Raw genomic sequence first — 15,382 nt, forward strand, 5'->3', positions numbered from 1 at the left:
GCCCATGATTGGATACATTGATTGTAGTATCAATGACGATGAGTATTATTATGCCCTCCTATTCCTTGTGTTCTGGCTATTTCGCTTCGCTGGAAACAACTACACATTTCTCTTCTCCCAAAAAATATTGATTGAGCACGACTTCCGAATTTAACACCGCCATCTATCAACCAGCCAGCTTGAAAAATAATGATACCAGAACCAGACCTCCCGTGTTGTCAGCGGCAAAAAGATCCGTCGGTAGCTTACGGATCGAGGATTTGAACCCGACGTGAATCGAACACGCAACCTTCTGATCTGGAGTCAGACGCGCTACCATTGCGCCACGGATCCGGTGCTGAAAGATGTATTTAGCTATTTATATAATTCATTGGAAAATATTGCCAATTTTTTTAAAAAATCTTCTGAAAACGAGAAATTTGATTATAAAATATAATAGTTATGAATTTTTGATTTTTTCTTAAAAAATTGTCGCCTTTCACTTTAATTACATGTTTTAATCACAAGTTCAATGGTGAACTGAATTAACCAAAAACAACTAAAAATAATGTTCGAGTACCCCAAAAACGCGTTATAAATAAAGCCATATAGCCCATGAAAGGAATCGGTGGGTTCACCAAAAGGGCTGTTCAAAGCCTTTCTCGGCATTGATTTTGTCGCTTCCTTGGGCTCAAAGTAGGCCCAAACTAAGTGGGCTGTGGTGTGAATGGGAGACATATTATTAGAGTGTAATTGGGCAAACATCTCCTTCTCAATTCGTCTGAAGTCGTAATGGATGCCCAAAGCCGGAAGCCTCTCAAGGTCCACCTGGTCTCCTCCAGCGACTCGCCCGAGTTCGCTCTTCTGAATCAGGCTTTGACTCGGACGTCGCTGGTCGGACTTGACGCAGAGTGGAAGCCCGTTCGAGCTCACCAAGCATCCTTCCCCACTGTTTCTCTTCTTCAAATCGCCTGCCAACTCAACGTCATGCTTGGCGGCGTTGAATCTGGAGACTCGGTGGTTTTTCTGCTTGACCTGCTCTCAATTCCTTTGTCCTTGCTATGGGAATCGCTGAGGGATATGTTTGCCTCTCCTGATATCTTGAAGTTGGGATTCAGGTTTAAGCAGGATTTAATATATTTGTCGTCCACTTTCTGTTCCCAAGGCTGCGATCCTGGTTTAGATAAGGTGAGCGGTTTGTTTAGTTTCCGAGAAAATGCGGAAAGGTATGATACTGATAATTGAGACTCTGAATGCTTTCTTCTAATCTTATCATGAACTTCAGTCAACCTGTCCTATCATTGGCGGTCATCTTTTGGTTGTGGCATTTAGTTTTCTGTGATATGTCCATTTGAAGGTATTAGTTAGGAACACTGTATGTTTTTGCTGATCACTGTTTCTCTGATTATAAGAGACACGACCGTCGAATGCTTTGTTAGCTGCATCGACCTAGAGGATATTAAATGAACAATTTTCTGGCCAATTGGCCATTCTTTGCATTTTGCAACCTTTATTGTCTGTAATTAGAAACTACTTAGTGAATGTCATTTTCTATGAAGCAACGAAACATTGTTTATTTTTACAATTATAACTATAACTCATCACATTTAATGGCTTGATGGCATCACTTGCATCTCACAATAGGGAGGTTGCAAGATCAAATCCCAAAGTGGATAGTGGTGGGAATGTGCGTGTGTTCTCTTCCCCATGAAGGAAGGTAGGGTGTGTGTGAGCGGCCAAAGAAAGAAAGAAAGAAAGAAAGAAAGAAAAGAAAAAAAAAGAAAAGATGAGTGACTCCTCTGATATTAAATGAGACAAAAGTGACGAGTTTTCAAACAAGTGACGGAAATTACCTTTTTTTCCTGCTCATCTCTGTCTCTTCTGAAGTTGATGTTGTTATCTTTGCAAGAGTGATGGACATGGAATATGAGAAAAGCTATAGGCCTCTAAGGATAAGGGAACCAGGGGAATATTTGATGTTATCGTGAATAGGTTGATATTCTTGTAATATTCTTAGCATCAGATATACATACAAGCTTATATTAAGTTATCTTTGGTTGAAATTTATATGGACAGATTCGGCTAATATTTGATGTTCAATCGTGAATAGGTTGATCCATATCTGGATATTACAAGCGTATACAATCACCTGCAGCATAAGAAAAATGGGAGGAGTATGTCAAAACAAATAAAAAGTTTATCAACTATATGTGGAGAAGTATTGGGCTTTTCTCTCTCAAAGGTTTGTTTTGTAAACTAGTTTACTTAATGCTCATCTTCTGTTGTGCCATCCAATACATAGATGTGGTTTTGTATGGTAAGACATGTGTGTCCGAGGTCATTGATATTTGCATAAATTGGAATGCTAGTGTATTCTTGGATCATATTCTTGAGGAAAAACCAGCCTTAAATAATTTACAGTGTGACATTTTTGCCTTTCCTCAATTCCTCATGCTCAACTAAGACTTCTATTGATGCTTGGGATTGGATGCCATATATCGTTATGCAAATTGATTTGTTGGTATAATATTTACCTCGATCCATATCTTTTCCAGCCTTCCTCCTTTTTTCTTCCTCACGTAAAATGTTTAACCATTTTACTCTGTTCTTTCTATCTTGTTTTCTATTACAATCAACTACTATGAGGACTACTTTAATCTTATCTTTCCATCCATATCTTGTTTTCCATTGGTTTGTACTTCAAAATCATTTATTATGTATTTTCGTTTTAATATCATGCTTTAATCATTGAGTTCAGTCCAATGATGTGGTAACTTTTAGTGTTGAGTCTTGGTTCTACTTACCATTAAACGTGTTGGTCTACCTCAACTTTTTTAGATTCTGTTCAGATAGTATATTCTACTCAGGACTTTAATATTGTCACTTATGTGCTTTCCAATTGAAACGTGTATGTTCTCCTATTTGCAGGATTATATCAATAAGAATATCTTAAATTTGCAGGGCAGTTTTTGAAGAAATGAGTTAACTCTGACATCAAAATAAATAATGCATGTTAGAGATGGTTTTGTTAATTGGTTTCTCAAATATGATATAATAGTTGAGCTAAATACTGTACAAAGACATAAGTGTCTATACTTTTGGATTATAATAGATCCAGGATGTCTGTCAGCAGTAGGAGATCATCAGGGTACCTCTTGTTTTTGAAAGGATGTGTTGTATCCCCTTGGAATTTCAGTTTCTAGTCTGTGTTCAAATGAACTATTCAATTACTATTTTTTGTTAACGGAAATTGCATCTTCTTTAGGAACTTCAATGTAGTGATTGGTCATGTCGTCCTCTTACAGAAGAGCAGATAACATATGCAGCCATGGATGCTCATTGCTTGCTAGAAATATTCAATGTCTTCCAGGAAAAGTTTTTGAAAGAAGGTTTGTCAAGCTTGAAGTTTTATTCCAAGAATAATTTGGAACAAATTTACAAGACTACAACTCTGGCATATATTGCATTAATTACATGATGGCATGAAAGCATTTCTTTTTCTTGTTCCATTAAAATAATTGACTGGGCTTTTTTAATGAGTTTTTTATCTTTCAGCTTTGTTTTGCGAGGCTATTTTCAAGTTTGTCCCTCTGAAATAATGTGTTCATGTATGGCTTTTGGGAGCAGCAATTATCTTTTTCATTACTTGTTCTAGCATATCATATCACCTGAGTCATGGATTGTATTTAGCTGTACACCTTGTCTGGAGAAATAATGTGTTCATGTATGGCTTTTGGGTGCAGCAATTATCTTTTTCATTACTTGTTCTGGCATATCATATCACCTGAGTCATGGATTGTATTTAGCTGTACACCTTGTCTGGAGTTGCATCAGATGTTAGAAATGCTCGATTCACCTTGATGATTTAATTGCCTTTTGTGTTTCTTGGAATTCTTTTGCAAAGTCTGTGGAGTTATGCGTTTATTGAGATTTTGACTTAAAGATAACCTAGTATATCGACCAATTTCTCATTCCTGCTTCAACAGTTCCGCCCCCCCCCCCCCAAAAAAAAAAAATTAGAAGCCTGCATTTGAATTTTTGTCATAATTGTTAAATATAAAAAATTAGAAATAATTATTTCAAAATTTTAAAGTATTGTTTGGTTAATGAACGATGTATAATGGGAGAGGCATGACAAAAAAAATAAAAAAAAAAGATGGAAAAAATCTGATTATTCGATGGTTTGTCTGGCAACTCCGCTCTCTGCTATCTTAAAATTCTGGCTGCAGATAATAGGACCATAATTTTGTTGTTGTAAACTTAGGGGGGAAAGAAAAAAGCTAGCATTACATTTGTATCAATCTGCATGTTCCATTTGTAAAGTCCTTTATTAGCTTTTCCTTTCTTCCTATGATATGCAATTGAAGTAAAACCCAGCAGACCACGTCTACTTTTCCTTTTTTCCCTCATTCATGATGCATATGTGGTGCATTAGTGCATATAAAATTTGTGTTAACGTTTTCTGTGGGATTTGTTGTATAGTCTGATCCCCGGGGATATATTGAGTTATTCTTCACTAGTCCATATAACGACTTCTTCAGTGAATTCTTCGCTGCAGGAAACTTTCTTGCGAACACAACTGAATTGTCTAATCCTGGTGCAAATCTTGGGTTGAGAGAGGTTTTCAGGGAGCATGATTTGAGTAACAAAATTGTAACAATGAGGTTTTGTGAAGCTTCAGACATTGTCCAGGCTTCTGCTTGTTCTGATGTTACTTGGATGACAACTGTACCAGGAGGAATGATCCTGAAATCATCATATAAAAGTACCTTGCCATTGGATGAAATTTTGTTGAAAATTGTGAAAAAATATGGTGAAAAGATTCTGCTTAAAGAGTCAGACAAAATGCCAAAGACCTCGAAGAAAAAAGCAAAAAAGCGGTCATCTGCTAATGGTATTTGCGAACAAAAGCTGTTAGAGAAATTTGATGAGTGGCAAGGGGTCTCTCCTTGGGATTTATCAGTCGGAGGAGATGGATGTCCAAGGTTTCTTTGTGATGTCATGGTAAGCATTGAAATCATGAACATTGGATTTTCCCTTGCATAAATTCTTGGGGGATTAGAGTTTTTAAGGATACTGTTAAATGTTAATCACTCAATAAAGCTGGAGAAAGTAAACAAGGTTTCTTTATTTGTTATCATTAGGCATTGTCAGTTAGATCTGTATGCGGGTTTTTCTTTGTGGTGAATGTACTATTATAATTTGGGATCTGAATAATTGCATAATATGAATAAACAATATAATGTAGGTTCTGGCTTTGCTCAGGTTGAAGGCTTGGCAAAACATTTACGGTGTGTTGGGATAGATGCAGCAATTCCATATTCAAAGAAACCTGAACCAAGGTTGTAGATACATGCGTTTATACTCTCTTCCATGAGCCTTTTGCTACTGTTTAGAAGGCTGTTGTTATATTTCATTAATTTCAGGGAGTTGATAGAGCAAGCACGCAAAGAGAAAAGAGTGTTGTTGACACGAGATGCCAAGTTGCTAAGACATGAATATCTGATAAAAAATCAAATATATAAAGTGAAGAGTCTTCTGAAAAATGAACAGCTACTTGAGGCATGTTTATTTTAATTACTCTATCAAATAGTTTGATAATGCACATGTTCTTTACATGCTAATTAGTTTTACCGTTGTATTTGATTATGGACTCTTATTAATGGTTTTAGGTCATCGAAACTTTTCAACTGACAATTAGTGAGGATCAGCTGATGTCAAGGTGCACGAAGTGCAATGGGAGATTTATTCAGAAGCCATTGAGCACTGAAGAGGCTGTCCAAGCCGCAAAGGGTTTTCAAAGAATTCCTTCTTGCTTATTTAACAAGAATTTAGAGTTTTGGCAGTGCATGGACTGTCATCAACTTTACTGGGAGGTACTTCTTTTTTCCATTTCAGTTTTTTTCCTGGGATTTCCTTCCTATTCACTTCTTTGGATAATTTCTTTTCATTGATATTTAATAGTGAATTTGTAACTTCAGAAGCATGAGTTCCTGGCATGTAGATTTTGTCAAGCACAGAATTTTTTATCTTATTTGATTCGTTAAGGGATTTTCTTGTCTTGTATACCTGCATTTCATTGGTAGCATTTCGGGGTTCAGCCGTTCACTATTTTGAATGTAATGTGTTTCTTTGGATTACCTTATCAGAAGGATCAAAATCCAGTTACTTAAGCATATTAGTTAAAGGATTATCTCACGGATTAATCATTGTGATCAGTTAATTTTCTCCCTTTCCCCAAAAAAAAAAAAAAAGTCTGATCTTTTTGTCTCGGTGAACATCTTATGCGTTTTAGTCATGAGAGAGAGAGCGAGCCATTAAAAAGTATTTCTTTATTGTGGGATTCTTTCTGATGTACATGGATGTATGACGTTGTAGGCAACTTTCTAACATGCATCTACTGTGCCTGTCCTTTTTACAGGGAACCCAATACCATAATGCAGTACAGAAGTTCATCGACGTTTGCAAGTTGAGTGACTAATTTAAACATCATAGTGGATATGCACTTGAGTGATGGTGTCATCATCGCACGACTCCTTTGAAGGCAAATGTTGTTTTCTTGAATATATTTGTCTCTGTTTATTGAATTCATGTAATATATATGTATATCGTATATTTTACATCAAGTTGGATCACGGCCTGGCCCCACTTTCGATGTTTTGTATTCTGCTGAGTGGAGGCTTTTATTTCAATGGGGAAAAGCTGTATGCCAAAGCAGGAAATCTTAAAATATGCTGCAGCGTTCGCATGCGCTTCTCTGTGTAGTGATGAAAATCTCTGTCCGAATCACAAATCAATTTCATGGGATTGCGCCGACTTGTTGCCGATGGACTCAGACTTGGTCGATGGAAGATGAACCAACGCCCACTTCATGTGACTGGCTGAGGCGGTGCAATTTTTTAAGGTGTGTTCCTTTTTCCTTTGCTGATGTGCCTCTCGGTGTTACGAAATGCCACATCATTTGGCCTCACCCCAAGCACTTTTCTCTTGGCAAGAAAAGAATAATATAATGACATTATAAACAACTAAATAAAGAAGAAAAAAGAGGGTGTGTGCAGTTGGTCAGCATACTTTTCCTCCCTCTCTCCCTCTCTCTTTTTGCCTTTGGGGTTGTGGTGCCCCATTAGTGCAATTGAATGCATGGTACGTAAACAATAAACATGAAACAAAAGTACCGGGCTAGACGGCTTTGATGGTGGAATTATCTGATTCTTAGGAAGAGAATGTTTAAAAGTAATCGGAATCTTAACCTGAAATTCTTGGAAGAGGTTGTTATGCGTCAAGTAAACAGAGCCTGCATTTCATCATATTTCTCATTTACCAAAAAGTGCGGTTTCAGACTTGTTGATTGCATCCTCGTAAAAACTCAGGCCAGTATACCTTCTCTCTCCTTAATGAATATTCATTTTAATTGAAGCTGGGTTGGGTCATCCTAAAGCACAAAACTTGAATGTAATTGGTGTTGCAAATATTTTAGTTAGTCAAGGATTAGTTGTTAGGAAAAGCAGGAAACAGGTGGAGATATGGAAAACTCAACAACGAACAAGGTGTTGGCCAGGTAATGAAAATCTTGAAGTTTATCAGAGTAGATTGGACATGGGAGATTTTAAATACCTTTTGGGCCCCATTTGTTTTTCGGAGTCGCGCTACATTGAGTCAGCAGCATATTAATTCTGCCGAGTGGGTGGGCCCACTTATGCTGGACCAGCCTACCAGCAAGTCATTTTCTTTTAAAGATAGTTATGACCCATAAGTGGAATGCCCCTCTCATGGGGCGTAGGGATTGTTAAATTGCTCTGCTGCTTTTGAGAGGGAAGTTTCATCTGGATCTCTTGACGGTACATAAGGTTGGTTCTCCTTCAGGGAAAAATAAATAAATAAATAAATGTTGGTGTAACAGTTACAAAAATTTCATATGCATAATATCATTCGAGAAATTAAGTTATTTCTCATGCAACAAGAATTTGTCAGTTTATAACATGAATAATATCATGTTGAGAGCATTTTAGGATTATATTGGATGCATCAAACTGATGTAACAATTTCGTTTTATATTCGCCTAAAAATATATGGCTCTGAATAAAATATTGACTAAAGTTTGAGAAACAGAATGCCTATTTGGATGAAAACTTAATTGTAAAAGTTGAAAATATAATTTTTTTATGTCATTTTAATTTTTCTTGTATATCATTAAACGATAAAAGGGCAAAAATACTCACAAAATGATTAGTTAGAAGCATTCAATATTTTAAAATGAGAAAAATGACATAAATACTTATAACGTCACATAAATGGACACAAAAGTGATCAAATTATTAATTTTGATTTGTTCAATGTTAATTGTGCGTGCTACATGTCAACTTTTACTGATATGGATTAATAAAGGGGCAAAAATACCTATGAAATTGTTGGCCAAGAGCAAAAATAATCATAATGTTATCAGAGTTGGTGCAAAAATAATTAATCCATCAAATTTCTTAAATATTGATTGTTTATCTAACACTTAAGTAGAAGTTAATCATTTTTTGATGACATGGATAAAAAAAATTTTAGATGAAATTTTTTGAAGATTGATCCGTTATTGTATAAATATCATTTGAGAAAATGTTGTTTTGATTGAACATCAAATTAAATTGGTTGTTTTTTTTGTAACGGTGGCAAAAATTATTTAAAAATTTTAAATATATTATGAATGAAATTGCTTAAGGTTGTGACAATGTTTTTAATGTAGGAGGTTTGCTTGGTCTTGATATTCAATTTTATACAACCTATTTCACTATGTTGAATTTTAGGTTTTATAGATAAGAAAAATAAGTAGAGAGGAAGAAAGGAAAAGGTTGAGATATGTGGCAATAGAAAGAAACCATGTGGCATGAATTTTTATAGATTGGTCACCATTATACCTATTAAAGTAATATTAAAGATACTCATACAATGATTGATCAATATCTATAAAAATTTCTACTTATCTGTTAGTTAAACGGTTAACATTTAAGATTTAATAAATTGTCATTTTTACACTAACTTTGATAATGTTATGGGGTATTTTTGCTCCTGGCTGACGATTTCATCAATATTTTTGCTTCTTTATTAGTTTACGTCAATAAAGATATACGCGTGACATGCAAGTTAGTATTTAATGGTTAAAATTAACGGTTTGATCACTTTTGCACCCACTCATGTAATATTATGAGTATTTTAACCCTTTTTCTCACTTTAAGATACTAGATGCCCCTGCTAACCACTTTATAAGTAACTTTTCCCTTTTATCCATAATTAAATTTTTAAAAATTAATTTTTTACTTGCATATTTTAACCTTATATACTTAAGATGTTTATTTTTAATTAAATTAATATATGTGTATCTATTATAGATTGTTTATTCTATAATAAATGTTTGTTATTAATATTATTAACATATTAAAATTCATGTCTTGATTTGATTGGTTAAAAATATATTAAGTATATAAGGGAAATCCCAAACTAGTAATTCGCAGTTATTAATGTTGCACTCCATTCCATTATTGTTTTTTCAATGAAGCAAACGGGCCCTTGGAAAGTGTTTTGGAACATACTAAGTCAATTGTTCGAGGGAATTTTGACGTTTAACAGGAAACTATATGCTAATATATAAAACACCAAACTTGTTCTAAAATCAACAATATAATAATAATAATTAGATAAACGGTAGTTTCAAGGGTAACAAGATGTCAAATGCTAAGCGCTTTAAAAATTTCTACGCTTTCATATTCAAAACGGATGGATATAATTGACTTGGAAAAACAATTTTGTATGCTGCAATTCTTTCTTTCACTTGCCCCTCTCTCATTGCATACCCTTACCCTATCTTCCATACATGATACGCGGCCTTTTCTTACCAGCTATTATATTTTATGTCACATGCTTTAATATAACTCAATTAATTAGATACCATGCTAATGTGATTATATCAACATAGATATATTATTTCATAAATTTCCAATAACACTTACGGTGCTGTTACAAATTCCAAAATGACTTCACTAACAATCCAAATGTTATCTCCACACACACACACACACACACACACACACACAAAATCAAAGACTTGATGCGTTATATAAGAAAATGTGGGAATTGATGCGTTAGAGTTATCAAGATCGTTAGTTCTATAAGCCATGATATAATATATACTCGCTTTTTTAAATTACAAATTCTTTTTAAATAGATTTGACACGCAAAAATAGATTATTAACAATTCTATTTAATTTTTTTATTTTTTTAAAATTGGCTCTTTTTTTAATAAAAAACATTTCTACATAATATTTTTGGGAGTACTTTTTTCATCACACACACCATACCCGGACATAAATTTTAAAATAATCAAATTAAAAAATGATCGAAGCAGAAGAAATTAAATTTTTTAAAAATATATTCTTTCAGATGAATTTAATTAAAAGATCTCGGATGACTTCACAAAGAAAATAAATACAAAAAAAAAATGAAGAATGAAATCTAACGGTGAAGCAAAAACCACGGATGACACAAAACGAAATGTGACCAGTGACAAGATGGGGAGCCTCTCTCTCTGTTGCAGTGTAAGTTACGAATCTATCTTCACCGACAGGCTTCGCCATCACACATAAGATTAGCGATTACGCATTCCCACTTCAACATGTCCTCCCCTCTCGTTGCTTGCCACGTGTCCCTCTCCCTCCCCCTCGCCTGAAGCTCGCCGCCGCCGCCTCACTGGCCCTCTTTGTCTCTGAGCTTCCGCTTTTCGATTCATCTCTCTCACATTCTTCCAGTACTGCCACAGCCCTGCACCCTGCACATAGCTTTCTCGTCATTTTTGTCTCGCTTTCACTTTCCAACGTCTTTATTGGACAAAGCTTATTTGAAGTTGAGAGAGCTTGCTTTGTGATCAAATATAGGATGATTTTAAAAAAATTGGCATATATTTAATTTGTCTCGTATCTTAACATTTGATCGCATCTCATCCAAAAGGTATTGACTTGACTAATTGGTGCAACTTGGAAATCAGTTGACCTTGGTCAACTTCTACAGTTTCCACAGATAATTTTTTTTTTTGGTTCATGCAAAGAGTACTGCATAATTTGTATTCTGGACAATAGTTTCGACTGATGTATGCAATCATTTAAATTTTCTTTGAATGGCATTTCGCTTCTGAGTAAAAGACAGTCCAACCAGCTTTGTATGGTGTTTTCACGCACAAACACGCACACGATGAGAGAGAGAGAGAGAGAGAGAGACATTTAACACTTAATTTTTTGCTGGTTTATCAGAAATATAATCGATATTTCTCTTCATCATGACAAGATATATACGCACGTACGTAGTTAATTACTTATACGCTACTTCCTTGTCTGTAATACAGCTGGAAGTTGAAATTATTATCATTATTACTACTACTATGTGCCTGGCATTTTTGAAACAAAGATATTCACTCATTCAGGCCATGGAACATAGTTAACTTGTATATACTGTAAATATCTATGATAAATACACCCACATGCATGTAATACTATTGAAGCTTACAAAAAATAGAGGTATAAAAAAAAGCTAAGAAAATTATCTTAGAGACAAATGCATATTAGATGTTGTCATATGTTGTAATTAATATTTATAGTTTGCAAATAACGTGGTTCATTTTTTATGTATATATTTTATATTAAAATATCATAACGAAATGTGTGTGGTACGTTAGCCATAATTATAACACGACAACAGGACTCTTAATTGAAATGTAGTTTTATTAATACAAGGGTATGATTACACTGATTCTTCTCGTCCTTTTTCATTTGGATTGCAACTTTTCCTGTCTCTACTTTTCCCTTTTCTTTTCCTTTTTCTTTCCCTCACTTTTTATTCAATTGAGACCCCACTTCACATAGATCTAAATCTCTCCCCAGTCTAAAGCAGATTCAAAAATAAAAAGTGATTAAGCCACATAATTAGTTCTCACTCGGTCAATTTCATAATGTGTTATTATGTGAAAGGACTCAAAAGAGTGATCAATTTGTGTTAGTTACAATAGGAAAAAAGTTATTCTTATGAAAAAATTAAACATACAAAATAATAACATATATCAATGTGATGAAATTTATAGCAATATTATATATATATATATATATCATAATTTTTATTTAAGAGCATGAGAGATATTTTTCAATTATACAACATTTTGTTATTTTATATTTATTTTTGTTTTAGTTTGCTTTTTAAATGGGTTCTTAGGAGTTAAAAAGATGGATTCTTAGAATTTGGGAAGAAAAATAGAATATAGAAAATGAAAAATAAATGCTATATATCATTTTATTTTTAGTACTGTATTTCTCTTCTTTTCAAATTTTACAAAAAGAGAAAAAATTCTAGAAGCTTCTTACCCATGCACTCCCATTTCCAGCGCGCGCGCGCCCTCACTGAAGATGAAAAAATATGGGAGAATGATAAACCGTTTTCTTTTACATGCAAAAAATTGGGAATTCAGAAATAATTACTGTAATTTCCAATTCTCCCAACAAAGTATTGTGATACGTATTATTTTAGATCGTTATCATTGAAAGTACGCAATTCTTAATCTAAATTTAAATTGGAAAAAAAACCAAATAGTGCATGAAATAAATAAAAATTGAAAGATGTGGGAGTGAAATTAAATCTGGACATTACTTCATGAAAAAGAATGGAATAAACGAATATCAGGCGCAGCTGTTTTCCCTGGTCATAGAGAAGAAATAACAACCGACTAAATCCACTGAGGATTTCGCTCAAAGACAAAGATGAAGAATATTGTTGACTTGTGTTAATGCTTTATTAGCAAGCCTTCATGCATGTACACTAATTTCCCATAGGTGTGACCATATTATTATTCATAGAGATAGACATTCATGTCCTGAAAAGACCATTCTGCCCCTCTATGTCAATGATGATGACGACGGAGCCACCAGAGACACCCTCCACTATAATCCCAAACCCTCAAAGCTTTCCACACATGCACTTGCTTGCTTTTAAGACCATCCCTCTAGAAAAGTTGCTGTTTTTCCTTTCTCTCAAGACTCCATAGCTTTGCTTTTCCTTTTTATCGCTTTCTCTCCTAATCCATGGACACAGCTCAGTGGGCACAGGTATACAGACCCCTCCTTTTTCTGTTTTTTTCTATGCATATAATCATGAATTTTTCTTCTGGGCTTTCTGATTTTCAAACTTATTTTTAATGCCGAGCTTTCGGTTTTGAGATTTATTTTGATCACTACTTGTTCTCAGTGATAGTTTTATTACCTTTTCCCCTACTTTTCAAAATCTTCATGAGATGATGTTGTTTCAGCAGCAGCCACTAAATTCAAATTCTTGTTGCTCTCTTTTAAGATCTTTCGCTCATTTTTTTCCTCTGTTATTGAAAGTACTGCACCTTTCTTTTTCCCTTTTTTCCCCCTCCTTCTCCTTTCCACCATATCTGATGAAAAAGGACCCAAGAAAAGCTAACGAATTAATTTGTTTGTATTGCCATAGCTATCCTTCAAAGTGTAAAGAACTAGCAGCAAAATTCTTTGTTTTTCTTATTTTGTTTGTTTCTTCCTCCTGCTATCTTACTTTAATTCTCTTACCTTGAAGATCATATGTGTTCAGTTTAATTATGGCCAACTTGTCCTCATCATCATGTCTTGTTATATCTTTATCAGAATTGTCAATTAATCTGGTTTAATTTTTCAGGGGAATATTGGAGTGGTTAAGCCTATGGAATTAGGTTCAACTCCAAAGCCTCCTATGTTGGAGAAAAAGGCAAGGCCTCAGAAAGATCAAGCTTTGAACTGTCCAAGGTGCAATTCAACCAACACCAAATTCTGCTACTACAACAACTATAGCCTCTCTCAACCCAGATACTTCTGCAAGACTTGTAGAAGGTATTGGACTGAAGGTGGCTCTCTCAGGAATGTTCCTGTGGGTGGAGGTTCCAGAAAAAACAAGAGACCTTCTTCTTCTTCCTCTGCTTCCTCAACATCAACAGCATCCAAGAAGCTTCCAGAACCTTCCCCTCAGAACCCCAGCAACAAGATCCACCAGGCCCAGGATCTTAACTTGGCTTACCCAACACCACCATCACTGCCTCCTCCACAACCTGACATTTCTGGCACTTCTAATTCTTCGAGGGGTTTGATGAATTCCTTGATGCCCATGTCGGTTTCATCAGATGGAAGCATGATGTATAACAGTAATAGTAATTCAGCTCATCATCATGGGTTTCCTTTCGAGTTCAAGCCCCATCATCATCAAGGGCTTAATTTTAGCTTCGAGGGGTTTGAGAATAATGGGTTTGGAAGTGGTCTTCATCATCATCAGGGAATGCAATTGGGTAATTCTGCTGGTGGTGCAAGGATCTTGTTTCCTATTGAAGATTTGAAGCACGTGCCAAGCACTGCAACCAGTCATGAGTTTGATCAGCAAAATAATAGAGCTGGAAGCCATGGAGATCCAAGTGGGTTTTGGAATGGCATGTTAGGTGGAGGAGCGTGGTAGAGAAATAGAAATTCTTTTGTATCCTACAGTGTATTTTGTACATGGACTGATCAGGGTTTAAGATTTAGTTCTCACGATCTGATACATTGACCTGATCATTTCACATGCATGAAACACTGTATAGTACTTAAGAATTTCTTTTACTAGGTATATTAGAAAAAGGATAAGTGAAGGAAAGTTATAAGAAAAAAGAAAAAAAGAAAAGGAGGAAGAAGAAGAAAAAGGTGAACAAGGGAGGTGGGTGCTTTTGGACTTTGCTTAGTTTTCTTTTCCTTCATCATTTGGTGAGTGACTGTGTTTTGGAGTGATAAGAGAAAACCACTAACAAATAGGGTACTTCTTCGATCTGCTTTGGTTAAATCTTCTTCAACAATCCATTTCATTTTAATTTGTTCTTACTCTTCGAAGGCTTTGGTCTCTAGTTTCCATAAGGATTTGATCCCAGGAAGAATTAATGTGGATGCACGCATGTCCATTTTAGGTTAACCCCTATGATATCTTGTTTATTAATTCTTGGCTTATTATACCCCCAAACAAGAACTCCACTTCCTGATCGATCATCAACTTCAACCTCAGATCAAAGGGTTTAATTTCACAACGGGTCAACATCAATCTACATGGATACTGGCTAGCTACATATTCTGCTGCATTTAACGTCATCATGATCCATCAGGTTTGAACAGATCTATAAGCTCTCGTGGATGCATGGGTCAGATAATATTATAAGCTGACAGAGATCTTAGTCGGTGTATGTGCAATTTAATATGGTTGTTTTTAAGTAGGGCAACTTGATTACTATATTCCCCAGGTTAGTGCCCATTAATTTTATTTTGTAAATTGTAACTATGGGATTTAATTATATTTATGGTTAATCTTGGTTTTGGTTTTA

At 34.9% G+C, this 15,382-nt stretch overlaps 2 protein-coding genes and 1 non-coding gene across 4 annotated transcripts; 2 read left to right on the forward strand and 1 right to left on the reverse strand.

The window, feature by feature from the left end:
- Positions 1 to 261: 261 nt before the first annotated feature.
- On the reverse strand, positions 262 to 333 carry TRNAW-CCA (transfer RNA tryptophan (anticodon CCA)). The gene has a single exon. It is a non-coding gene; the product is annotated as a tRNA-Trp (tRNA).
- Positions 334 to 756: 423 nt separating this feature from the next.
- Positions 757 to 7,049, forward strand: LOC129300202 (uncharacterized). Its single transcript, XM_054938745.1, has 8 exons — positions 757 to 1,167; positions 2,090 to 2,221; positions 3,245 to 3,368; positions 4,538 to 4,983; positions 5,245 to 5,321; positions 5,406 to 5,541; positions 5,652 to 5,855; positions 6,401 to 7,049. Exons 1-8 carry the CDS (start codon positions 772 to 774, stop codon positions 6,458 to 6,460), a joined length of 1,575 nt encoding a protein of 524 aa, XP_054794720.1. The 5' UTR covers positions 757 to 771; the 3' UTR covers positions 6,461 to 7,049.
- A 5,885-nt stretch (positions 7,050 to 12,934) lies between these two features.
- Positions 12,935 to 15,382, forward strand: LOC129300981 (dof zinc finger protein DOF4.6-like). Of its 2 annotated transcripts, none has more exons than XM_054939578.1 (2): positions 12,935 to 13,103; positions 13,690 to 15,382. In XM_054939578.1, exons 1-2 carry the CDS (start codon positions 13,080 to 13,082, stop codon positions 14,491 to 14,493), a joined length of 828 nt encoding a protein of 275 aa, XP_054795553.1. In that variant the 5' UTR covers positions 12,935 to 13,079; the 3' UTR covers positions 14,494 to 15,382. The 2 variants fall into 2 exon arrangements, with proteins under 2 accessions (XP_054795553.1, XP_054795548.1); XM_054939573.1 differs by lacking the exon at positions 12,935 to 13,103 and adding an exon at positions 13,146 to 13,378.

Source organism: Prosopis cineraria, unplaced genomic scaffold (genome assembly GCF_029017545.1).
Source record: "Prosopis cineraria cultivar Desert tree isolate PC_DT_omini unplaced genomic scaffold, ASM2901754v1 PC2, whole genome shotgun sequence".
Taxonomy (NCBI): domain Eukaryota; kingdom Viridiplantae; phylum Streptophyta; class Magnoliopsida; order Fabales; family Fabaceae; genus Prosopis; species Prosopis cineraria.

Excerpts from the sequence above, each read along its gene's own strand:
- LOC129300202 (XM_054938745.1), top strand. The coding sequence starts at position 772 with ATGGATGCCCAAAGCCGGAAGCCTCTCAAGGTCCACCTGGTCTCCTCC. Across the intron at positions 4,984-5,244 it reads GGTTTCTTTGTGATGTCATG|GTTGAAGGCTTGGCAAAACA; the intron begins GTAAGCATTGAA and ends GGCTTTGCTCAG. Across the intron at positions 5,856-6,400 it reads GTCATCAACTTTACTGGGAG|GGAACCCAATACCATAATGC; the intron begins GTACTTCTTTTT and ends TCCTTTTTACAG.
- LOC129300981 (XM_054939573.1), top strand. The coding sequence starts at position 13,289 with ATGATGTTGTTTCAGCAGCAGCCACTAAATTCAAATTCTTGTTGCTCT. Across the intron at positions 13,379-13,689 it reads TTTTTCCTCTGTTATTGAAA|GGGAATATTGGAGTGGTTAA; the intron begins GTACTGCACCTT and ends TTAATTTTTCAG.